Source organism: Lipotes vexillifer, unplaced genomic scaffold (assembly GCF_000442215.2).
Source record: "Lipotes vexillifer unplaced genomic scaffold, Lipotes_vexillifer_v1.1 scaffold575, whole genome shotgun sequence".
Classification (NCBI taxonomy): Eukaryota; Metazoa; Chordata; class Mammalia; order Artiodactyla; family Lipotidae; genus Lipotes; species Lipotes vexillifer.
The window spans coordinates 535,827-561,698 of record NW_006780198.1 but is presented as its reverse complement, the minus strand read 5'-3'; the positions used below and the strand labels follow the sequence as shown (position 1 = coordinate 561,698).

The window sequence follows — 25,872 nt, the reverse complement described above, 5'->3', positions numbered from 1 at the left end:
TTCCCTACTTCTATAGAAGAATTATCCGTGTTTTCTCCTAGTACGTGTATAGTTTCAATTTTTATGTTTAGATCTCGTTTGTGGTGTGAGGAATGGATCTAATTGTATCTTTTTCCAGTGGCCATCCAGTTGTCCCGATACTACTTATTAAAAAGTCCTTCTGTGCTGCAGTGATTTAAGATTCCTCTTAGTCATACGCTAGATCTCCGTTTATACTTGCATCTGCTTCCAGATCTTTATCCTGCTGGTGGCTGCTCTGTTTCTGTGCTGGGACCACAGCGTCACGGCCCCAGGCTGCTGGGCCTCTTGGTGGCGGGTGTGGCCTGCAGCCCCTCCCCTTCCTGGCTCTTCCCGCTCTCCCCACGTTTGCTTTTCCCGAGGAACTTCAGCATCAACAGGTCTAGCTCCATAAAGAGAGCTCGTTAGCATTTTTATTGGGATTGCATTAAATTTATTAATTTGTGATGCCATAACCAGGAGGAAGGGAAGTCTTTCTGTTGGTCCGCTTCTGTTTTTGTGTCTTTTGGGAGTGATTTTAAATATAGGTTTACAATGTAGATTTTAAACAGTTGAGCAGTTCTTACTAAGTTTATTCACAGATATTTAATTTTTGTGCTGCTCTTGTAAGTGGGATTTTCTCTTTCATGCGTTCTGGATCTTCTTTTTTTGTGGACAGTCATTAAACAGTTTTTTTTTTTTTAACCAGCACTTTATATAGCTTTTGTCATGTGCCTCACTGTTTTTTAAATTACACTTTATTTTGACGTCATTACAGATTCACATGCTGTTGTAAGAAATGAGCAGAGAGATCCCATGTCCTCTTTACCACTTGTCCCCAATGGTAATGCTGATTCTCGCTTTCAAGTCCAGCTGGCCGGCTTTTTCTTTCAGGGCTCGCATCCTCCGCACGGCCTCAGCCTGGCTGGCATGGAGGCTGCTCCCCTCCGTCCCTCCCCCTGCGTTCCCTCGCCTGCCCTGAGTGTTTCTCTGTTTCCCGCTTCTCTCGCGCTGTGCTCAGGATTTCATGGTGCCCTGGGGGTTGGGGTAGGGGTGGCAGCAGACAGCTTCAGGCTTACTTTTTCCCCGGGTGGTGACTCCAAACGCAAGCGAGCCGCCTTCGCCTGAGACCCCACTAGGAACCCCTCATAGAAAGGCTAGGGCTGGCCTCAGTGCATCCCTTCCCTGTAGTAGTCGTTATTCCAGGCTGTGGAGTTCCCTGTTGGCCTGCACTGGGGTCACGGCCCCGTGGAGCAGAGGTGCCCGCAGGAAGGGATGCCAGGCTACCAAGCGTGAGCCCCAAGGTCAAGGGCTCTGTAGGACCCAGTGGGAGATGCGAGGAGGGAAGCGGACCCCGGCAAGGGGCCGGTTCTCCAGAGGAAGCAGATACAAAGTCCGTGGAGTGCCCATGCTCTGGCTGCTGGGCTGCAGACTCCGAAGGACAAGAGGCTGCACGCCTGTCCACCTCACCAGCCACGGCCCCAAACTCAGGACGGATTCCCTATTGCTTCTTTCAGCTCTTGTCGAATTGATATCTTTTTTGCAAAGAGGACCAGAGTGTTATGAGCCCTTTAGCCAGCATGAAGAGTAATTCTAGGTTTACAGCTTTCTTAAAACCATACCCCTGTTGTTTTTCATTGCTCATGTGTGTGTTTAAAAATAATTACTGTACTCTGTAGAATGAAATGAAAATATTGCCTGCCAAATGATTACTGTGCTTTTAAATGACTCTGCATACACTGTGTCGTATACGGGCACCTTAAACGACTTTATATGTCGTTAGGTTTCCTTTTCCACCCTGAATGTGTATGAAGGAAGTCAGTCTGCAACAGCTGCCGCGTTCTCTGTACGTCTGAGTTGGAAAAGCTTCTGGCGTACAATCGATCCATTTCTGGAAGGAATGACTTCGGGCTGATGGTATGTGGTTTGTGAGCCTTCGCTTTGCCCGGTGGTCCTGCGTGCCTCGTGCTCCTTGGCAGGAAGGAGGGGGGAGATTCTGGCTCTGGATGCCTGTTTCTCTCCTGACTCTTCCCCTTGGGTGTGTTTCAGGCTCTCGGGCCTTGCGAGGTTCACCTCAGCGTCCAGGCACCCAGTGTCCTCTCAGGAGGATGCGGGAAACAAGTCATCTTACCCTTGTGCGTTGCCTGTGGCCCAGCTCTGAGACCTCAGAGCCGCCGGCTGCCAATTTGGACCGGCCCGGCTCGTAGGCGGGTGCATGCTCCTTGGTCTGTGCCGCTGGGGTGGGCCTTGGCCCTCCCTCCGTGGTCAGCATTTGCGGACGGTGCAGAGGGTCACATGGACACCCCAGAAAAGACCTGTGCCTGGCCCAGGCCGGGCTGCCTTCTGCCCCGTTCCTCCATCTGTCCCATGCTTCCTAAATCTCTCTCTGTGACTCTCGGTTACCACAGCCTCTGTGATGGGCATGCTGTCGGGGACATTTGGACACGTTCTGACACAACAGTTTGCTTTTCTCATTTGTGTTCACCAGGGGCCCCAGCGTGGCTGCCCCCATCCAGGGTCTGGCCCTCGGGCCCAGCTCTGTCTCGGGAGGTGGCCTCAGGGCCAGGGGACCTCCCCCCACCCCATGGGTTCCCTGTCACCTCTGCAGTGTGTTTCTGGGCGTCGGGCTGCGGTGACCAGAGTTAGCATGGAGGGGGCTCAGTGGGTGACAGGGGGCCCCGGCAGGAGGAAGTAGGTCTCACTGAAGATCTACAGGAAAATCGACCTCGTGAAATAGCCTGAAGTTTTACCTGCCCCGAAGGGATTCTGAGTTGGTCTGAGGACGGAGGCAGAGGGGATTCCTCCTGGGGCGGCCTGAACAAATTGCCACAGGCTACTTGGCTTAAAAGAACAGACATTTATTCTCTCTCAGTCAGTTCTGGATCCAGAATCTGCTGGGCCAAAATCGAGGCGTCAGGAGGGCCTCGTTCCTTCTGGAGGCTCGGGGGAGGATCCTTCCTGCCTCTTCTAGGTTTTGTTTCTGGGCTGTTGAAACAAAGTGTGGGAAGTGGGTGTCTGTGTGACTGACAGCTGCCTTACACAGAAGAGTGCCGTGCAGACTGAGGACGAGAAAATCAAAAGGTGTGTGAGACCGGAAGCTGGGGATCAGTCACCGCATCTGAAAGGTTGAGCCAGAAGGGATTGTGCAAATAGCATGAAAATGGGGGCACGTTTTTTATTTTCATTTGGGTCCTGTAATAAACTTACGAATTTTTTGGGAGACGGCTGTTTGCAAACGTATCTAGGTAGTACTGAATCCTTATAGTTTTTTTAGTGGCCAGTTTTGCTAATACATTTATAATTTATTTTTCAAAAACAATAGACTTATATCAACTTTTCCCTGATACACTGTAGTTGTTCAGTACCGTTTTATCCTGTCAACGGCTAACGGGATGGGAAGGGCAGACCGCCGTCCTTGTATTTGACAGACATTGAAAGTTATGGCACACAGTCAGACTCTTAGGATTCTTATGGCGCACAGTCAGACTCTTAGGATTCTTATGGCACACAGTCAGACTCTTAGGATTCTTAACTCGCTGGTTCTTTGCTTGTACTTCCGGGATGTGGGTTATTTTTTTTTTTCTCATTGAGTTGACAGGGACCCAAATCCTGGCTCATGTGGTGGTACGAAGTATCCTGCCCATGGTCTGAAGTTCGGCTCCAGTAAAGGATCAGAATGAGCTGAAGTGGGTGGTGTGAGGTCCAGTTACGAGGGGGCCTCAGGAGAGAGAGATTAACTCACAGCCAGACACTGATTCTGGATGTTCCCCCACATGGATATAAAGGATATAACGGGATGGGATATCATCTGGAGCAGTCTGGGAAGACTGACTTGGATGAAATGCACGCTTCCTGTTCTGTATTGGGGTCCCCTCGTGCACACCCTCTGCTGTGGTTTGAGCCAGTTGGCCATCAAGCCGCCTGTGCTGGATTCCAGCCAGAGTCCTTTTGTGTGTGTGTGTGACGATCTGCCCTTTACCTGAGTGCAGTCAAGTCCTGGCTGTGACAGTGGCACACAGCTCACCCGTGTCCAGCCACATGAGCAGGGTCCGTGGGGAGCCCCGGGCACACCGCTGGAGCCTTCCCTGCCTCCGTGGCCCCAGACACAGCTCGGGTCAGAGGGTCCCCGTTGGCATCACCTTTCCTTTGGGACCATGCTCTGCACCATCACAGGCAGGCTTGGGCTTCCATTCCTTCTGAGAGTCCGAGGCCCCCTCCTTGCAGGCTGTCAGCCTCCCTGTGACCACGACCTGAGTTTGGGGGCGGCTGGGTTAGTGCGTGCAGCTGGTGGTCAAGAGGGACGGAGGGCCATTGGCTCCCTCGGCTGCCTGGCGACACTGAGGAGCCACGCGGGCCTTTGTGCTCGTCCTCCCAGGAAGGGAGATGCTGTGGCCACGTTGCATTTTACACCTGCCGCCTTTGGGTGGCTTCTCCGCAGCATTACCACCGAGGCTGGGAATTGTGGGGCAGAGGCGGGCGTGGCTGCTGCCCCAAGTCCCGTGCCCTGAGTCCCGGCTGTCAGTCTGACTGCGGTTAGTGCCGCTGGGCTCTTGGGGTGGAAAGCGCTGTTCCTGGGCTCCAGTCTCACCTGGTGTCGCCAAGCACCCCATGTCCTCTGGCTCCTGGGGGAGCCGATGTGCCAGGGAACCTGCAGAATCTGCCATTCAGGGCCTGGGGCAGAGCCGTTGTCTCTGAAGCTGCCATAATGGGATGGATCACAAGTCTTGCTGCCCAGCTGAGCAGGAATTTCAGGACCCGACCATGGCCCACTCCGAGTTCTGCTTTATTCTTGCTGCTTTTTTTTTTTTTGGACCATTTTTAAAGTCTTTATTGAATTTTGCTACAATATTGCTTCTGTTTTATGTTTTGGTTTTTTGGCCATGAGCCATGTGGGATCTTATCTCCCCGACCAGGGATCGAACCTGCACCCCCTGCATTGGAAGGTGAAGTCTGAACCACATGACCGCCACGGAAGTCCCTCTTGCTGCTTTTTGAATAAGCGGATGAAAGTGGTTTCTTTAAAACGCTGCTGAATCAAGCCCTGAAGCCGTATTTGTGAAAATGGCTTTGTTTGAACGTGGAGGCTAATTCTGGGGTGTCCTAGGGTCCTCTTCCCTTGCATCTGGCCAATGATAGAGACAGTGAAAGAAGGAACAGCATGTAACATTCAGCCTGACTGATTTCCTAATTACACATAAGTTACATAGATAGAACATACCATTAGGAGCTGAAACTTTGGGGGAGAAACTGTGTGCTAATAACCCTAAATTGAATATCCACGTGTATTCTTTTTTTTAAATTAATTTTTATTGGAGTATAGTTGCTTTACAATGTTGTGTTAGTTTCTGCTGTACAGCAAAGTGAATCAGCTATATGTATACATATATCCCTTCTTTTTTGGATTTCCTTCCCATTTAGGTCACCACAGAGCATTGAGTAGAGTTCCCTGTGCTATACGTTAGGTTCTCATTAGTTATCTATTTTATTTTTTTATTATTTTTTTTCATTTTATTTATTTATTTATTGTTGGCTGCATTGGGTCTTCATTGCTGTGCGCGGGCTTTCTCTAGTTGTGGCGAGCGGGGGCTGCTCTTCGTTGCGGAGCACGGGCTCTAGGCTTGCGGGCTTCAGTAGTTGTGGTGCGCGGGCTCAGTAGTTGTGGCCCACGGGCTCTAGAGTGCAGGCTCAGTAGTTGTGGCACACGGGCTTAGTTGCTCCACGGCATGTGAGATCTTCCCGGACCAGGGCTCGAACCCGTGTCCCCTGCTTTGGCAGGCGGATTCTTAACCACTGCACCACCAGGGAAGTCCCTTAGTTATCTGTTTTATACATAGTAGTGTGTATATGTCAATCCCAGTCTCCCAATATCCACGTGTTTTCTTCATCATTTTACAAAGTGTCTCATCACTAACACAAAGTGCCATTCCTGGTGTTTTATTCATGGATTTGGGTAGATGCTGGTAAGGCACAGAGTTCTGAAAACCTGCAGGAAGACCCTACAGGAAGGGGAGGAGTCATAAAGATGGTGTTGGTCTTCAAGAGGGTTCTGGTTGGCGGGGGTGGTCCCAGAACTGGAGGCTGGCTTCCCTGCTCTCTTTGAGCCACTGATGTGATGCTGTGTCCTCCTCCTGTGGCGGTTCTTTCTTTTGTGATGACCCCCTGCCTTGCTACACTGCTCTCTAGTGAAATTTTACCGGGAAAGCACTGTTGATTTCCCCCACCCAAGTGGGCTTGGTAATGACTCATGACCAATGTGCTTTGTTTCCATTCCAGGCAGCTTTGGTCACCTCCTTGTCGAACCTGGCGTGTATGCACATGGTGCGCTGGGCTGTCTGGAACCCTGTGCTGGAAGCCAGCTCCGGGCGGGTGACGTTACCTCTACAGGGTGGGATCCAGCCCAACCCCTCGCACTGTCTGGTCTATAAGGTACCCCCAGCCAGCATGAGCTCCGAAGAGGTAAATTGTTAGAGGCTCCGTAAGTATGATTATTTTCTACGCGCTTCTAGCAAGTTCATGCATTTTCAAAATCAGAAGCTGACAGATATGTTTGCTGATGTTTCATGAGCACTGTTTTTTCACGTCATGGCTGTGCCCTTAAAAAATAAGTGTGGTTTCTGAGTCATAGTCGGCTGTGAACTCACTGGGGCCGGTTTTATCTGGGGTCTTATAATGTTCCCGGTCATGTATCAGTCTCTCAAGGTGACCTGCGGGGCCTGTGACTCTTATTTGTATACATGGTGCCATGAGATCCGCTTCTGTGCTTTTTAAAAAGCCCTCTTTTTTTTTAAATGTATTTTTTATTGACGTATAGTTGAATTACAATGCTGTGTTAATTGCTGCTGTACAGCAAAGTGGCCCAGTTAACATATATATACGTACATTTCTTCATATTCTTTCCCATTATGGTTTATCACAGGATATTGAATATAGTTCCCTGTGCTATACAGTAGGACCTTGTTGTTTATCCATTCTAAATACACCAGTTTGCATCTGCTAATCCCAAACTCGCCCCCCCAACCCCCTCCCCCTTGGCAACCACCAGTCTATTTTCTATGTCCCTGATTCTGTTCCTGTTTCATAGACGGGTTCATTTGCGTCATATTTTGGATTCCACATATAAGTGATATTGTACGGTATTTGTCTTTCTCTTTCTGCCTTACTTCGCTTAATGTGATAATCTCTAGGTCCATCCATGTTGCTGTAAAAGGCATTATTTCATTCTTTTTATGGCTGAGTAGTATTCCATTGTATATATGTACCACATCTTCTTTATCCATTCATCTGTCCATGGACAGTTTGCTTCCCTGTCTTGGCTATTGTGAATAGTGCTGCTGTGAACATTGGGATGGATGTATCTTTTTGAATTAGAGTTTTCTCCAGATATATGCCCAGGAGTGGGATTGCTGGATCATGTGGTAATTTTATTTTTAGTTTTCTGAGGAACCTCTCTACTGTTTTCCACAGTGGCTGCACCAACTTACATTCCCACCAACAGTGTAGGAGGGTTCCCTTAATAAAAAGGCCCTCTTGAAACGTTTGGTGCACTGGGGGCTGTGTCTCGTGTGCACAAGGCTGGGATGGGAGCCGGGCGGTGGGCACTGCCCTGGCTGGTCTTTGTGGCTTGTCACTCACACCCACTGGACCTCAACTCGCTCCAGCTGTGTCTGGAGGGGTGGGACCACAGCAGGACTAAAAAAAAAATCCATTTTGAAATGAAGCTTTCTCTGATCCCCAGTATAGAAAGCAAATAAAAGTGGGGCAGGGCCAGTGGAAGCGTGTGTGTGGGGGTCTTATCCCCTGGCCTCCACTGGCCTGTTGGCGGCCTTGCGGGGTAGGGAGCGGAGACCTGGGGGCCACAGACACCGTGTGACACCACTGCTCTGGCTGATGTCCCGAGTCCTTCCTGACACTACTAATGGGTTGTGACAGCGTTTTTGCCTGGGTGTGTTGTTTGATTCTTCTGCTGACATTCCTGAAATATACCCGTCCTTTCTCAGCAGCACAAACAGGAGGCTTTTAGGACTCAATTGTCTAATTTTTCTTAGGTAAAGGACCAGACCTGTTGTATCAGTATGTCATCCGTGTGCTGAATCTAGTGACAAACATTATTTTCCGTGTTATTATTTATGGTTTGGATTATGCTTTGGGGACCTGAATAAGGGAGCAGCTGATTGTGCAGCTTTTCTTATTATGAGCAATGTCCCTCATTATTGGGTCACATTTTGCTGCATTCCCACATGGTCTGGTTTGAGCCCTTATTATAAAATTGCCATTAGAAATCCTGAAGCCATTGCCATTTTCTCATTCTCATTCTCTCTCTCTCTCTCTGTATGTATGTATGTAAATAAATCCTTATTCTGTTTAATTTTAGCCTTCTCATGCCACTACATTTCCTTCACTTTTTTTTTTTTCTTCGCTTTTTAAGTGTGTAAACTATATTGGAGCATAAGTGTTGTGAAGGTTTGACTGTCTTAAGGACACAAATGTATTAAATACCATCATTTTTCATGAGGAATATCACTTCTAATCAGGGTTTCTCACCTTCAGTACTATTAGCGTTTGGGGCCAGGTAATTCTTTGCTGTGGGTCTGTCCCGGGCACTGGAAGATGTCAAGCAGCATCCCTGGCCTCTTCCCGCTAGATGCCAGTAGCATCCCCCCAGTTATGACAGCCTAAATGTCTGCAGACATAGCTGAATGTGTTCTTCTGGGGGCAAAATCGCCCCCAGTTGAGGACCACTACTCTAAACAGATATAATTAGCTAAAGTAATAAACTACCACTGGTCACAAACTTGATCCACTCTTCTGCTCTCTAAAAGTGCTGCTCCGCTTCTTCCTGTATTTCTCATCTCATGTAGCAGTGCCAGCATCTACGCAGTCAGGCGTGGAAACCTAGGTAAGCCTGGTCTCTGCCTGTGCACCCGTCAGATCTTTATCATATTTGTTCATTCAGTGACTTTTTATTGAACACCTGTATCTGCTCTGGGAAAAATATCTCTAATCCCATGGAACTTACAGTTGAGTAGGAGTGGCAGATGTTAAAGAAAAAAAAGTACATGCTATACACATCCTATAATTTTTTACTAAGTAAATTTTGCGGTTTATGTTATTATGATTATTTACTGTGAAGGTAAGTAGTGTATTGTGATTATGTTTTCCTTCTTAAACAACTCCTGTATTCTTTCCCTGAGCAAATAATTGTCTTTAAAAAAATTAATATCTCCAGAGGCAGCCGCTTTCAACTCTTAGCTGTGGCGTATGGCATTTACTTTGTTTTCTAAATATTATGCTTCTACTGTTATTTCTTAGTGTATCAATTTTAGAAATTGTATAGTGTCTTACAGTAATGATAGATGGGACCTTTAGCTCTTTTATACACTCCTGCATTTAAAGAACAACCCCACTCTGTCCCCCAGCTGCTTGGCCCTGCATTCAGGTACTGTTGCCAGAGGTGTGCAGCACAGTGGGGTCTGGCCAGAGGATTGGAAGGGGAGCCCCAGGAAACTGGAAAGAACTAGGGGGATCTGGAGAGGGAGGAGCTTGGAAAGTACCCCATAAAGTTGTTTAAGAAATGCTGAGCTAACTCCCAGCTTCATGTGCCTGAATCTGACCCCAAACAGCATATCGCAGACTTTGAGAACTGGACTGTGGGTGGGGTTGCCCACTGGGTGGACCACATGCGGGAGAGGCCTGAGTATCACTGCACAGCCTTTGAAAATGGAACTGGTGTTGAAACCACCACCCGCAGGAGGCTGGTTGGAAGCGGGCTTGAACCCAACTGGGTGGATTCCTGACTAAACAAAAATATCAGCGTTCTCCATAGGATTTAAACGAGACTCAGAATCTTATAATGTGGTATTCAGAATGTCCACGATACAATCTAAACTTAATTGACAAAGAACCAGGAAAATCTCCACTCGTAAGGGAAAGACATTCAACAGACAGCAATACTGAGGTGACACAAATGTTGGAATTATCAGACAGAGCCTTTAAAGCAGGCATTATAAAAATGCTCCAGTAAATCGGAGCGAACTCTTTTGAAACAAAGGGAAAGATAGAAAGTCTCAGCAAAGAGATGGAAGATAAAGAAGAAGCAAATGGAAATTTTAGAACTGAAAAATAAAATTGCCAAAGTAAAGTATTCGCTAGGTGGACTCAATAGCAGAATGGAGATGACAGAAGAAACAGTCAGTGAACTTGAAGGTAAATCAATAGAATTTATCCAGTCTGAACCACAGAGAGAAAAGTGATTGGAAGACAGTGGACAAAGCCTCAGGGACGTGTGGGGCAGGACCACAAAGGCTAACACCTGTGTCATCAGAGTCCCAGTAGAAGAGAAAGGGTGCTGTGCAGAAAAAACATTTGAAGACACAGTGGCTGAAAATTCCTCTAATTTGGCAAAAGACTTAAACCTACAGATTGAAGAGGTTCAGTGAACCCAGAGATAAGTGCAAAGAAATCCACAACCAGACACATCATAATCAAACTGCTAAAAAATAAAGACAAAGTCTTGAGAACAGCCATAGAAAAATGATGCATTACTTACACAGAGACACTAATTTGAATACCTGTGGGTTCCTTAGCAGAAATCATGGGGGACAGAAGGAAATGGAGCAACATTTTAAAAGCAGTAGCAGAAAAGACCCCAGAACTCAGAATTCTATTCCAGCAAAAGTCCTGCAGGAACGAAGGTGAAATAAAGACATTCTCAGATGAACTAAAACTAAGAGAATTCATTGGCAGGAGACATGCTCTAAGAGAATTGCTAAAGGAATTTCTTCAGACAGAAGAGAAATGATACCAGATGAGAACTCGGTACATCAGGAATGAAGGAAGAGCATCAAAAATGATAACTATAATCTAGTATTCTCCTCCTTTTGAGTTCTTTAAAATATGTTTGATGGTTGAAGCAGAAAGTATAGCAGTGTCTGATAGGATTCTTAAGGTATGTAGGTATAAAAGGTAAGACAGCTATAATACAAAGGGGGCGGGTAAAGAGACCTGTAGGGCGATAAGCTTTCTACATTCCACTTGCAGTAATAAAATATAGATTTTGAGTAGATTGTGAAAAGTTAAATATTTACATTGTAAACCCTAGAGCAGTCACTAAAAATAGGATACAAAGAGACAGTGAGAAACCCAATAGATAGATAAAACGGAATAATTCAAAGTAAGGCAAGAAAGGGGAAACAGGAATGAAAAACAGAGGGAACAAATCATAATAAAATGATAGTTCTGAATCCAGACATACCAATAATTACATGACATTATAAATAGTCTGAACACACCAACTTCAAGACAGAAGTTGTCAGGTGGCATAAAAACTCAAGGTCCAACTGTATGCTGTTTACCAGGAACTCAGTTCAAATACAACGATGTAGTAGGTCAAAAGTAAGAGGATGGAAAACCATTCTATGCAAACACTATTCAAAAGATAACTGGAGTAGCTCTGTTAATACCAGACAAAGTAGACTTTGGAGCAAAAGAAATTGCTAGAAATTAAGAGGGATATTACATATGATAAAAGAGTCAATTCACCAAGAAGACATACAACACTAAAAGTGTATGCATCTAACACAGAGCTTCAAAATGCAAAAAAATAATAGTGCAGAAAGAAGAAATAGACCAATTAACAGTTGTAGTTGGATATTTCAACACTCCTCTTGGAGTAAACTATAAACATGTAGATAGAAAATCACCAAAATATAGAACTGAACAATATCATTAAGCATCTGGATCTAAATGACCTTTATGGAACGCTTCACCCAACAACAGCAGGATACACATTCTTTTCAAGTGCACGTGGAACATTCACCAAGATAGACCATATTCTGGATCATAAAACAAGCTTTGATTTTAAAAGAACTGAAATTACACAAGGTATATTCTGCGATCATAATGGAATTAAACTAGAAACCAATAACAAAGATAACATAAAAAATTAGAAACACTTGGAAATTCATACACTTCTAAGTAATCCATAAGTCAGAGAGGAAGCCTCAAGAAAATATAGAAGATATTTTGAACTGAACAAAAATGAAAATACAACATATCAGAATTCGTAGGGTGCAGCTAAAGTGTGCTTATGTGGAAATTTATAGCGTTAAGTGCTTATGTAACAACAGAGAAAAGTCTCAAATCAATAATCTAATCTTCCACTTTTAGAAACTAGAAAAAGAAGAAGAAAATAAACCTAAAGCAAGGCAGAAGAAAGTCAATAATAAAGATAAGAGCAGAAACCAATAAAACTGAAAACAGAAAAACAACAGAGGAAAAACTAGAGAAAGCCAGTGAAATAAAAAACTGATTCTTTGAAAAGCTCAATAAAATTGACAAACCTTTAACAAGACTGAGAGAGTAAAGAAAAGAGAGGACACAAATTGCTAATAATAGGAATGAAAGAAGGGATACCACTACAGACCACGCAGGTATAAAAAGGATATTAGGGGAATACTATGAACAACTCTATGCCCATAAACTTGAAAATTTAGATGAGATAGATCAGTTTGTCTTAAACAACAAACTATCAAAACTTACCCAAGATGAACTAGATAATCTGAGTAGTCCTATAACTTTATAGAAAATGAGTTCATGGTTAAAAAACTTTTGAAAAAAAGAACTATCCAGGCCTATTCACTGTAAATTGTCCTAAACATTTTTTTCCTTTATGGAAAAATAACACTGATTTTATACATTCTCTTCCAGAAAGTAGGATAGATAGGAGCAATTCCCAGTTCACGTAACAAGGCCTGCATTACTCTGATATCAAAACCAGAAAAAGGCAGTACAAGAAAAGAAAACTATGGATACATAAGCCTCATGAACTTAGATGCAAAATACTCAACAAAATATTAGCAAATTGGATCCAACAAGATGGAAAAAGAATAATACACCATGACCAAGTTGGGGGTTATCTCAGGAATGCAAGGCTATTTTCTATTTGAAAGTCAAAAATATGTGATTCATCATAGTCACAGCCTAAAGAAGGAAAAACGTATGATCATAACAATTGATGCAGAAGAAGCATTTAATAAAATTCAACATCCATTTATGACAAAAACTGAGCAAACAGGAATAAAGAGGAACTTCCTCAGCTTGATAAGAGTATCTACAAAAATCCTTTAGTTAGCATCACACTTAATGGTGAAAGATTGAATTCTTTTCCCCGTAGATCAGGAGCAAGTGAAGGATGCCCATAGATAGTATTCAACATCTTATTCAACGTTGTACTGGAAGTTCTAGCCAGTGCAATAAGGCAAGAAAACAAAATTTAAAAACCATACAGATTGGAAAGGAAGGAACCAATCTTATTTGCAGACAACATGATTTTCTGTGTGGAAAATCTCAAGGGATTTACCAAAAGCTCCTAGAATAAACAAGTTTAGGGAGATTGCAGGATACAACAGGAGGTCAAGATAGAAAAATCTATCACATGTCTTTACATTAACAACAGTTGGAAAGCAAAATCTAAAAAACAGCATTATTTACAAAGGCTGAGTCAAAGAAGACCTAAATAAATGGAGAGACATCTTTATGGCTTGGAAGACTGTTTCAACATAGTAAAGATATAAATTCTCCCCAAATTGACCTATAGGTCTAATGCAATTTCAATCAAAATCCTTACATGATTTCTTTGTATATATAGACAAGCTGATTCTAAAGTTTATACAGAAAAACAAAGGAGTTAGAAAGAGTCAAAACAATTTTGAAAAGAACGATAAAGTTGGAGGATTCATACTACACAATTTCAAGACTTTCATTAAAGCTACAGTAATCACGATAAAGTGCTGTTGGTAAAGGCATTGACACATAGATGAATGAATGGAATAGAGTCCAGAAGCAAGTCACAGTTTAGCAGTTTCCTGTAAAATTAAATATACACATACCATATGACCCAGCAATCCTACTCGTAGAGAAGTGAACCTTATGGGAATGAAAACTTACGTCACACAGAAATATGTATACCAGTGTTCCTAGCAGCTCTATTTATAACCACTCAAGCTGGAAACAGCCTGAATGTTCCTAAATGGGTGAATGGATAAGTACACTGGGGTGCATCGTACAATAGAAAACTCCTCGGCAACAAAAAGGAACGGGCTGTGGGTACACACTATGGCCCGGGAGAGTCTCATCAGTATCGCAGGGAGTGAAAGAAGCCAGTCTCAAAGATTGTACAGCATGTGATCCCATTCATATGACAGAAGAGAGGGGTAGATTGCGGGGTTGGGTGTTGGTGGGACGGTGTACAAGGAGGCAGTGAGGGAATGTTTTGGGTGGTGGGGCTGTTCTGTACCCTGGCTGTGGTGGTGGTTACATGTGATAAAACTCAAAGAACTATACACCAAAAGGGAAACTGTCAACATAACATAGGTTAATTAAAAAACGCATTCGAAACTGGAGCAGCAATGTTGTGATTTCTGCTTGGGTGAGGGTGTTCTTGTGATGGTGGTCTCCTGGGGTTCTGATTCTCATTGATCATCTTAGGGCCGGGCGAATTGTTCCTGGTTGAGTTGTTCTAACCGAAGGGTGCTGATGAAGGGAGCGTGGCCGTCACTGCTCTTGTTGTGGTCGATTGTAGGTGAAGCAGGTGGAGTCGGGGACAGTCCAGTTCCAGTACTCACTGAGCCCTGAAGGACACCTGGACACGCCCATGGAGCACGCCATTCGCCGCAAGGCAGAGCAGCGGCCTTCCAGGAAGCCACCCACCTCCCCTTCAGGTAAGTGTGTGTAGAGAGCTGAGTCTTCTAGCTCATGGCACAGCTCCATCTGTGCCCGGTACAGCAACACTTATCAGATACTTACTGCAGATTGCTTTAATTTGAATCAGTTGGTTGAGCTTTTGCTGAATACAGAGGTGTAGAACTGGGCAGTGATGAAGTGAGGCCCAGCACTTTGTGCTTCAGCCACGAGTCAGCTCTGTTGCTTGCAGCTGCCTGACCGAGGGCCTGGGAAGGTCTGTTGGTGACCCTTAAAGGGGCACATCGTGTGGGTGCCCTGCAGATACAGGGCTCAAGAATCAGAGGCTGGCTGAAAGCCAAGGACTGCCAGCTTTATTTTGTACTGTTAATGTAGCCCTAAGTTTGCTGTCTTTAAAAAGTGCTTTCTACTCTCTTGGAGCACAGTCTGAGAGTGGGGAGGCCATGACCTCAGGGCGTGGCTTTAAGAAAGGGATCGAGGGCTGTCAGCAGAGTGATGCCCTTCCTGTGGGTGGTGGCGTCCCCACGTGTGACCGTGCTGTCAGCTTTGCATTGGCTACACCACACCTTCTGCTGAGGCTGGTACCTTGTGCTCAGGGCCTCTTAGTTTGTTCCCAAGGACAGGCAGCTAGTGTTGTGGTGGGGAATCCCACCTGCGGCGGGAAGAGGAGGAGTTTAGGAGAGTTGGAAGAGCATTGAGCCCTTGGCCCTCGGCCTCTAGGGTCTCGCTGGCTGAAAGAATGTTCTAGATCATGGGCAGTTAGGCTCTTAGAAAGTCAGAAAGGTAGGGAATGAACAAAAGTGTAAGCTGTAGAGGGGAGCTTAGTGTCCATCCATCCTCCAACCAGATGGATTTCCTCTGATGGACACTGCTGGGTGTCCATGGAGGGCTGGGCAGTGTCTCTTGGGCAGCAGGTCCTGGGTGCTGGTGCAAAGGCACCAGTGAGTCTGTCATTTGGGAGTGTTTTTTTATGAGTTGAGATTCTAGTTTTTGGAAACTGGTGTTGTTGAATTTACTGGTTTATTTATTTTTTAAAATTTTTATTTATTTATTTTTTTGTGATACGCGGGCCTCTCACTGTTGTGGCCTCTCCCGCTGTGGAGCACAGGTTCCGGACGCGCAGGCTCTGCGGCCGTGGCTCACGGGCCCAGCCGCTCTGCGGCATGTGGGATCTTCCCAGACCGGGGCATGAACCCGTGTCCCCTGCATCGGCAGGCGGACTCTCAACCACTGCGCCACCAGGGAGGCCCACTGGTTTATTTTTAAAATATTTATTTGGTTGCACTGGGTCTTAGGTGCGGCAGGCGGGCTCCTTAGTTGCGGCTCTCGGGCTCCTTAGTTGTGGCATGAGAACTCTTAGTTGCGGCATGCATGTGGGATCTAGTTCCATGACCAGGGGTCGATCCCAGGCCCCTTGCACTGGGAGCACGGAGTCTTAACCAGTGGACCACCAGGGAAGTCCCAGTCTTGCTGAATTTAATCTTACAGTTGGTGGAAGCAGCACACTTGTTTCTCTGGCCTAGAACTTGATGTACTGGCCTCCATCTTTGTGACCTCCCAGGATTTTCTGAGATATTTAAAAATATTCAGGTACCAAAACTTAATAGTTGACTGCTTTGGGGCAAAGCACGTTATTAAGTATTTTCCTTCTTCCCCAAAAGGCAGTATATTTGATGGTTTTAATTGTTTTGTTCTTTCCAGTTTTGAATATTGTGCTTACCAGACTGTTCTCAGGATTGCTGTTTACCACCAGTGTGTACACTAATAATCTCATCTTACGTAAGTGGTACTGGAATGTACAGCACCACTTATACTTGAGGAATTGCCAGAATATCTGCTAGAATCCCTTGCAGTGGTGGGTGGTAGGCCTGTGTTTTCCATCAGAGTCAGTTTAGAATAAATTTCCAATTTTATCTGATAAAGTTGAATGCATGGAAAGCATAGAATATATAGTTAAAAATATTAAACAGAGGGCTTCCCCGGTGGCGCAGTGGTTGAGAGTCCGCCTGCCGATGCAGGGGACGCGGGTTCGAGCCCTGGTTTGGGAAGATCCCACATGCCGCGGAGCAGCTGGGCCCGTGAGCCATGGCCGCTGAGCCTGTGCGTCCTGAGCTTGTGCTCCGCAACGGGAGAGGCCACAACAGTGAGAGGCCCGCGTACCGCAAAAAAAAAAAAAAAAAAAAAAAGATTAAACAGAGTCAAACTTATTTCTAACCTGTTCCCTTCTTTAAATCTACTATCTTCCCTTCTTTGACCTATGTTCATAGTTACATTCTAAAAATAAAACAAGTACCAACCTCTAAGAAATGTAAGTATGAAAGAAAGATAGTATCCTAGATTGTAAAAATATGTATATTTTGTGATTAGATATAACTATTACTCTGGTTTTTGATGAAGTAACTCAAAAGGACAGTAGTGAAATGTAATAAACCCAGTTTAAAGTAATAAATACAGTTTACCCTGGTCCTTAGAAGTGTCTGAATAGATCATTTTCTTAGAGAAGAAACCCATACAGCTATCGTTAAGGGAAGAATATAATTACCTTTTCTGGAAAGGAAATTTCCGGTGTTGAATTTTGATGTAGTTATGGCACTGGAAACAGCATCTAGTCTAATCTAATTGTCAACCAGGACGGGATGACCCTGTTGGCTTCTCCGGCCTGACCTACTGTCAGTGTGGCTGTGGACTTTGGGTTTGCTCTCCCAGCTGCCCTGTCTGTTCTCATGAGGGCCTTAGAGGCGATTTAAAGCCTAGTCTGCCACTGCCTCTGTTTCCCAGAATTGTCCTTTAACTGATTTTTTGCTTGGGGTTCACGGAACTTCTTGGGTCTCTGGGTTTTTTAAATCACAGTTGGAACAATTTTGATCATTCCTTCTTCTGTCCTCCTCTCTCTTCTCCCTTGGGGCCCCCAATTACGCATGTATCAGGCAGCGAGCCTCACTTCTATTTGTGGTCTTTTCTCTCTGTGTCGCGTCCTAGATCATTCCTATTGCTGCACCTTCAGGTTCACTCATCTTTTCTTCTGCAGTGTCTGATCTGCCATGAATCCCGTCCAGTGTAGTTTTCATCACAGATACTCTAGTTTTCATCTCCAGAAGTTCTCTCAGGGTCTTTTTCTGTCCTCCATGTTCAGTGTTTCCTGTTGCTTCTTGAACATGGGAAATACCTGTGCAACCCCTGACAAGCTTATGCTTTAGTCTTCCTCTGCAGAGAAGGCAGAGGTAGGTAGACCTCTTAGACCTGCCCAGCAGTTAATCTTCCAGTATTTTTTCCTATTTGAAATGACCCAGATGGTGACCCAGATAGTGAGTGAATTCTCATTTTAGCTTTGGTTTAGTTTCAAGTTACCAAAATCTGGAGATAATGTTACAAAGTTTGTCCCTACTTTAATATCTTTGTTTGCCAGTTCTAATATCTTGGTCAGTTCTGGATTAGTTTTGATTGATTGATTTTTGTCCTAATTTGGGTTGTATTTTCCTGCTTCTTTATATTCATAATTTTTTTTTTACTGGATGCCAGGTGTTGTGAGTTTTCTCCTTTTGGGGACTGAATATTTTTGTAGTTGATAAACACTCTTGAGCTTTGGAAACGGTTTGGTCATTTTGGGTCTTGCCCTTAAGATTTGTTAGATGGGACCAGATCAGCATTTAGTTTAAGGCTAATTATTCCTCATTAGGTGACAAGACCCCTTTTGTTACTCTGCCTGATGTCCCTGAATTATGAGGCCTACCAGTCTGGGAGAACGGCTTCTTTTCTGGCCTCGGGTGAGCCCTGTGTACTGGTCCTTCTAATTTTTCGGGTGGTTCTTTGCCCATCCTTGGGTAGTTTCCTCATCAGTGATCTACTGAATCCTAGAGGGACCCTCTAAGTGGCTGGAGCTCCTTCTCTGTGTACCCCTCCTGTCTGTGTTCAGCCCTGCAAACTCCAGCTTCCTTGGTCTCCTCGGACTCTCAGCTTGGTCTTCAGATCAGGGCCCCACTCACTGTGCACTGTCTGGGTTCCCCTCCCTGCACTGCGGTCTGAAGAATCACTCAACACTGTGATGTGAGGACAGTTGGAGGGTTTACTTCTTTTGTTTCTAGTTCCTCAGGATCCTTTCCTGCCTGAATTCCAGTGTTTTAAAGACTTGTTTTGTATATTCTGTTAAAAAATTTTTGTTTCAGATGGGAGGGAAAATCTGGTCAGAAGTAGAAGGCTTTGCCTGCTGTTAATGGTTTCTAGGCTACTGAAATCATCCACCCCAGGGCTGATCGTCCAGTGGTTTTGAAAGTTTTCCTGGCTGCTCTGTGCTGCGTGTGATTCACTAGACATGTCGGTGTTTCATGACTTTCAGTCTTGGCTCATGCCCTGAGCCTAGAAGGCGTCTCCCTTGTGTACTGTGTTTATTTTCTTTTAAGATATATTCTTTTTGTTAAGTTAAAAAATTACATATTCAAGAAAAGCCAAGGCAGTTTTGAAGAAGAGAGGCTTCCCCTTTCTTGACTTGCAAGCTTAACGGCAAAATTATAGTAACTAGCACAGTATGACGTCGGTACAGACATAGATCAACAGATAACAAGACAAAATAAAAAGCGTGATGTATGACAAATTACAGATAAGGAGCATATTACTTTCCTACTGTTGTTATAACAAATTATCATAAGCTTAGTTGCTTAAACTAGCATGAAGTTAGTATCATCCGGTTCTGGAGATCAGCAGTCCAAAGGTCTCACAGACTGAAGTCGAGGTCTCTGGGCTGCGCCCCGGCGGAGGCGGTGGGAGAGGATCTGCCTTATCGCCTTTGCCGGCTCCCGGGGCCCAGCAGCACCTTTGGCCCCGTCTTCCATCTTCAGAGGCAGATTCAGAATAGCATTTCCACGTCTCTCTCTTACCCTGATTAATCACTCCTGCCTCTCTTTCACTCATAAGGACTGTTGTGGTTACACTGGGCCCCCTCCACCATCCAGGACAATCTCCGTGTCTACAGGCCAGCTGATTAGTAGCCTTGATTCCATCTGCCACCTTGGTTCCCTTGGTGGCGTTAGCGCAGCGTATTCACAGGTTGTGGGGATTAGGATGTGGGCGCTTGGTGGGGCGGTGGGCAGCATTATTCTGTCTGCCACAAGAGTAAGGGCGGACCAGTCAGTCAACAGCGCTGGACTGGCTGTCCAGGTGGAAAATGGAAAATCAGATCCCAATTTCATGTTGTGTACACAAATTCTGGATGGATTACAAAACAGAACTGTAGAAATTTTAGAATCGAGATCAGGAAGAAGAAAGATGATAGGAAGAGCTGTTCCGAATCAATAAGGAATGGTCCATAACAGGACAGAAAAATGGGCAAAGGGATGTGAGGAGAGAATTCGCAGAGGAGAAACCAGAACAACCAATCGACGTATGCAAAAGTGCTCAGCTTCACTAGCAATCAGAGAAACGCAAATTAAAATGAGAAATCACTTCATGCCCCTCGTGTTGGAAAAACCTGGCCGGCTAACAGCATGTAGGTTGAGGAGGAATTGGGAAGCGAGGAATTCCCACCACACAGGGAGGAATGCAGGATGTATGACCACTTTGAAGAGCAATTTTGTAGTATTTAGTTAATACCCTACAGCTGGGAAATGCCGCTTCTAGACGCCCACTGCAGAGAGCAACTAGTTCATATGACACGGGGCCTGTGTTTAGTGGCTGAAGCATGGGAACGACCTGCCTGCGCCCCACTCGGGGGATGGCTGAATGAGCTGATTTATTTGGACCGTGGGTGCTATATAGCAGTGAAAATGTCAAGATAGGGCTCTGCATATCATTATGGGTGAACCTTCACGACAGTGTGCTGAGTGAAAAAGGCAGGTTCTGAAAGGAAACGGACAGCACGGCGGCATGTAAGTGGCTTTGAAATCAATTGCGTTTTGTTTGTGAATCCAGACTTGCCAACTGGGTGATCTTAGACCAGTTGCTTAATGTGTCTGTCCCTCAGTTTCCTCAGCTGTAAAATGGATGGATTAAAGGCCTACATATGAAAAACAAAACTTGAGGAGTCTTAGAAAAAAATTTGGAGAATATTTTTATGAACTTGAGGTTAGGAAGGCTTCCTTAAACAAGATAGACAAAGCACAAACCAAAAAGAGAAGACTGAGAAATGTGATAATGTTAACATGTAAAGCTTTTCTATGAGAGAAGACTCCATAAACAAAGTTAAAAGGCAAACCTCAGGACTGGGCTTCCCTGGTGGCACAGTGGTTAAGAATCCGCCTGCCAATTCAGGGGACACGGGTCCGAGCCCTGATCCGGGAAGACCCCACATGCTGCGGAGCAACTAAGCCCATGCGCTACAACTACTGAGCCTGTGCGCCACAACTACTGAACCTGCGTTCTAGAGTCCACGAGCCACAACTCCTGAGCCCATGCACCACAACTACTGAAACCCGTGTGACTAGAGCCCGTGCTCCGCAACAAGAGAAGCTACTGCAATGAGAAGCCTGTGCACCGCAACGAAGAGTGGCCCCCGCTCGCCACAACTAGAGAAAAGCCCGCGCCGCAGCGACGACGACCCAACGAGCCATAAATAAATAAATAAATAAATAAAAATTTGTATCTATAAAAAAGACAAACCTCAGACTAAAAGATACTTGCAATACATAAAACCGTTAAAAAGTAATGGAAAGAATGAAGAGATTAGAAGGAAGAAAGGTAACAGAAAGAGCTCCTCCCGATCAGTAAGAAGGAGATGAACAACCGACAAGAAAAAGGGGCAAAGACCCTCAGAGGTCGTGGAGAGGGTTAGATGAAAAGAGGTTTGCCAGGGTGCGCAGGCTGCCCGGCTTGGGGCAAGGGCTTCACAGTTGCTGTCAGCTGCATTGATCTTGTCATCATGCTGGCTGGCAGCATCGGTGGGCAGTGGCCACGTGTTCATACCCACTTTCAACCATTGGCCCAACTAAATACAGATCCCAAATCTCACTGGAAACAGGGCGACCGCCAGGTCAGGAGCAAATGCAGTATTTGCACCGAGCTGCTGTTGACCCCAAAGTCCTTGATGGGTACAAACCAGTGCCTGTGTTGCCATCTAGGGAAGTGGGTTCCCACTGGGCCGGAAAGCTTAGGGTTGGCCCTGCTTCTACCGTTTTATATTAGCATTCTGGAAGAAAGTAAGGGAGTGTTTATTCGGATAGGTTTGTTCAGCGTGCCCTCCCCTTACCCATTCAGCAAACGCTACTGACAGTCTGTGAAGTGCCAGGTACATTTTAAAAAGAGGCGGTAAGTGAATAAACCACCAAATATTTAGGTAGCAGAAAGAATACTGTCCCACTCTGGTGTGGGGTGTTGACAGCAGAGAAGCTGTGCCTATGTGAAAAGGGAGTATATGGGAATTCTCTGTCCTTTCTGCTCAAAGTTGCTGTGAATATAAAACTGCTCTAAAGTCCATTAAAGAATAAGACAGAGAATAATATGTGGGGAACTTAGTTATGCCTGTCTTGATTTGATTAACCTGTGTTCAGGATTTATGTTTCTGTTTCCATATTTGAGGTTCATCTGTGGCAGAGGTCAGCAGACTTTAAGGCCAGATAGGAAATATTTTAGGCTTTGTGGGCCAGATGACCTCTGCCACGGCTGCTCATCTCTGCTGGTGTTCAGTGAAAGCCATCGAGGTTGTGTAAGTGAACAAGTATGGATGTGTTCCAATAAAAATTTATTTATAAGCGCAGATCGTGCGCCAAACTTGACCAGTGGGCCGTACTTTGCAGCTCCTTTTTTAATTTTCTTTTTCTTGTTTTTTAATGTGTAATAGTCTTTATTGAAACATACCCAAACAGTAGCCAGAGTAATCTCTACTTTAAAATTTTTATTTTATTAAGTCTTTTGAAAATGTTCAAAAAGTGTTAAAGTGGGAGTAGTAAATAGATGACCCAATTTTCTAATGGTTTTTCTGGTCTTTACCAGTTGATAGAAGCTCTTGTTATGATAAACGAGCCCTTTGTGATGAGGTTGCAAATTTATTTTCTCAATTTGTCTTTTTTTTTTTTTTTTTTTTTTTTTTTTTTTTTTTGGGGAGAGCAAACGCCTCTCCCTGTTGTGGCCTCTCCCGTTGCGGAGCACAGGCTCTGGATGCACAGGCTCAGCAGCCATGGCTCACGGGCCCAGCCGCTCCGCGGCATGTGGGATCTTCCCGGACGGGGGCACGAACCCATGTCCCCTGCATCAGCAGGCGGGCTCTCAACCACTGCGCCACCAGGGAAGCCCTCTCAATTTGTCTTTTTTCTTTTGACTTTTCTTGTAGTGGCTTTGCCAGGACTTTACAAAAATTTTCAAAGTCATCTTTTTTTTTTTTTTTAAATTTTTTTTTTTCATTTTTTTTTTTTTTGGGGAGAGCAAACGCCTCTCCCTGTTGTGGCCTCTCCCGTTGCGGAGCACAGGCTCTGGATGCACAGGCTCAGCAGCCATGGCTCACGGGCCCAGCCGCTCCGCGGCATGTGGGATCTTCCCGGACGGGGGCACGAACCCATGTCCCCTGCATCAGCAGGCGGGCTCTCAACCACTGCGCCACCAGGGAAGCCCTCTCAATTTGTCTTTTTTCTTTTGACTTTTCTTGTAGTGGCTTTGCCAGGACTTTACAAAAATTTTCAAAGTCATCTTTTTTTTTTTTTTTAAATTTTTTTTTTTCATTTTTTTTTTTTTTGGGGAGAGCAAACGCCTCTCCCTGTTGTGGCCTCTCCCGTTGCGGAGCACAGGCTCTGGATGCACAGGCTCAGCAGCCATGGCTCACGGGCCCAGCCGCTCCGCGGCATGTGGGATCTTCCCGGACGGGGGCACGAACCCATGTCCCCTGCATCAGCAGGCGGGCTCTCAACCACTGCGCCACCAGGGAAGCCCTCTCAATTTGTCTTTTTTCTTTTGACTTTTCTTGTAGTGGCTTTGCCAGGACTTTACAAAAATTTTCAAAGTCATCTTTTTTTTTTTTTTTAAATTTTTTTTTTTCATTTTTTTTTTTTTTGGGGAGAGCAAACGCCTCTCCCTGTTGTGGCCTCTCCCGTTGCGGAGCACAGGCTCTGGATGCACAGGCTCAGCAGCCATGGCTCACGGGCCCAGCCGCTCCGCGGCATGTGGGATCTTCCCGGACGGGGGCACGAACCCATGTCCCCTGCATCAGCAGGCGGGCTCTCAACCACTGCGCCACCAGGGAAGCCCTCTCAATTTGTCTTTTTTCTTTTGACTTTTCTTGTAGTGGCTTTGCCAGGACTTTACAAAAATTTTCAAAGTCATCTTTTTTTTTTTTTTTCTGTAAATTTATTTTTTTATTTTTGGCTGCGTTGGGTCTTCGTTTCTGCGCGCGGGCTTTCTCTGGTTGCGGCGAGCGGGGGCTACTCTTGGACGCAGTGCGCGGGCTTCTCATTGTGGTGGCTTCTCTTGTTGTGGAGCACGGGCTCTAGGCACGTGGGCTTCAGTAGTTGTGGCATGAGGGCTCCGTTGTTGTGGCTCACGGGCTCTAGAGTGCAGGCTCGGTAGTTGTGGCCCACGGGCTTAGTTGCTCCGTGGCACATGGGATCTTCCTGGACCAGGGATCGAACCTGTGTCCCCTGCATTGGCAGGCAGATTCTTAACCACTGCGCCACCAGGGAAGCCCCTCATAGTCATCTTTTTTCAATCTTTTCTTTTAAAGCATTAAGAGATCATATTTTAGTTAGAAAGGTCTTCCACATTCCACGGTTACAAATAATTCTCTCAAGTTTTTTTTCCTAGTAATTTTAGGGCTTCCTTCTTATATATACATTTAAATCATTGATCCATTTGGAATTTATTCTTGTATAAAGTATTAATTTACATCCAATTTGTATTTTTCTAGATGGCTATCCAGTTATCCCAATACTGTTTAATTCTTAATGTTTTCCCCGTTGATTTAAGACACCACTCTTATTATTTAGTGAATTATTACTTGCATTTGTTTATATTAGTGGGTTCTGTTTTTTAAAAAAATTTTATTAGAGTATAGTTGATTTACAATATTGTGTTAGTTTTGGGTGTACAGCAAATTGAATCAGTTATACGTATACATATATCCACTCTTTTTTTTTAGTTCTTTTCCTATATAGGCCATTACAGAGCATTGAGTAGAGTTCCCTGTGCTATACAGCAGGTTCTCATTAGTTATCTATTTTATATATAGATCCTTTCTTTTTTGTTGTCTTTATCAGGTTTTGGTATTATGAGCATGCTAGGTGTGTAAAATGAGTGTTTACTTGGGGTTCTCTAGAGAAGCAGATATACATACAGTATGGGAAGAGATACATGATGAGAAATTAGATCACACAATTACGGAGGCTGAGAAGTCCCGTGATCTACCGTCTGCAAGCTGGAACCCAGGAAAGCGGGTGGTGTAATTCAGGCTGAGTCCAAAAGTCTGAGAACCAGGGCAGCCGGTGGCGTGGATTTCATCTGGGTCTGAAGGCCTGAGAACAGGGGGCCGGGGGCAGGAGACTGATGACCCAGCTCTGCGGTCAGGCAGGAGGGGTCTGGTTCTTCCTTCCTCCACCTTTTTGTTTTATACAGACCCTCAATGGATTCAACAACCACCCCCCCCCCCCCCCCCCCCCCCCCCCACCTAACAGCGGGAAGGGCGAACCGCTTTAAAACTGAGTCACCCCTTCAAATTCGAATTTCATGCGGAAACACCCGCACAGACACACCCAGAATAATGTTTAACCAAACATCTGGGCGCCCTGTGATCCAGTCAGGTTGGCACTTAAAATTTTAAGCTTTTTCTATGTTTGCTACCTTTTCCTGTGCTTTAAAGTAGTTTAAACAAAAGGCAGCATCTGTTTCTTGAAGGTCTGATAAAACTTACCTATAAAACCATCAGGAACTTGGTGCCTTTTGAAGGGGTGTTTTGACAACCATTTAAATTTCTGTTTATGGCTATTGATCTATTTAGGTTTTCCATCTCATCTTATGTTACCTTTTGGGATACATATTCTCTAGAAAAATGGTCAATTTCATTTAGTTTACAAAGATGTTGGGATAAAATTATATCTAATTTAAAACTTCTAATTTGTATCATTAAATAGCAAAAATTCAACCAAGTAAATTTTAAAGCTCTAACTGGCTTTATTGAACAATTCATGAATTAGGTAGCATCCCATCTACCAAGTAGAAAGGCACTTGGAGGAGCTGAACAAAAAGGAAGACGGTTTATAGGCAGAAGCGGGG

The 25,872-nt window shown here is 44.9% G+C and overlaps 1 protein-coding gene across 1 annotated transcript in view; it reads left to right on the top strand.

Moving 5' to 3' along the window:
- The window catches only part of NPHP4 (nephrocystin 4), a 129,225-nt gene that overhangs the window by 48,411 nt on the left and 54,942 nt on the right, over positions 1–25,872 (top strand). Inside the window, exons 9-10 of the mRNA XM_007453275.1 lie at positions 6,271–6,453; positions 14,576–14,714. Of these exons, the coding sequence (XP_007453337.1) occupies positions 6,271–6,453; positions 14,576–14,714 (322 nt within the window). The remainder of the gene's footprint in view (positions 1–6,270; positions 6,454–14,575; positions 14,715–25,872) is intronic.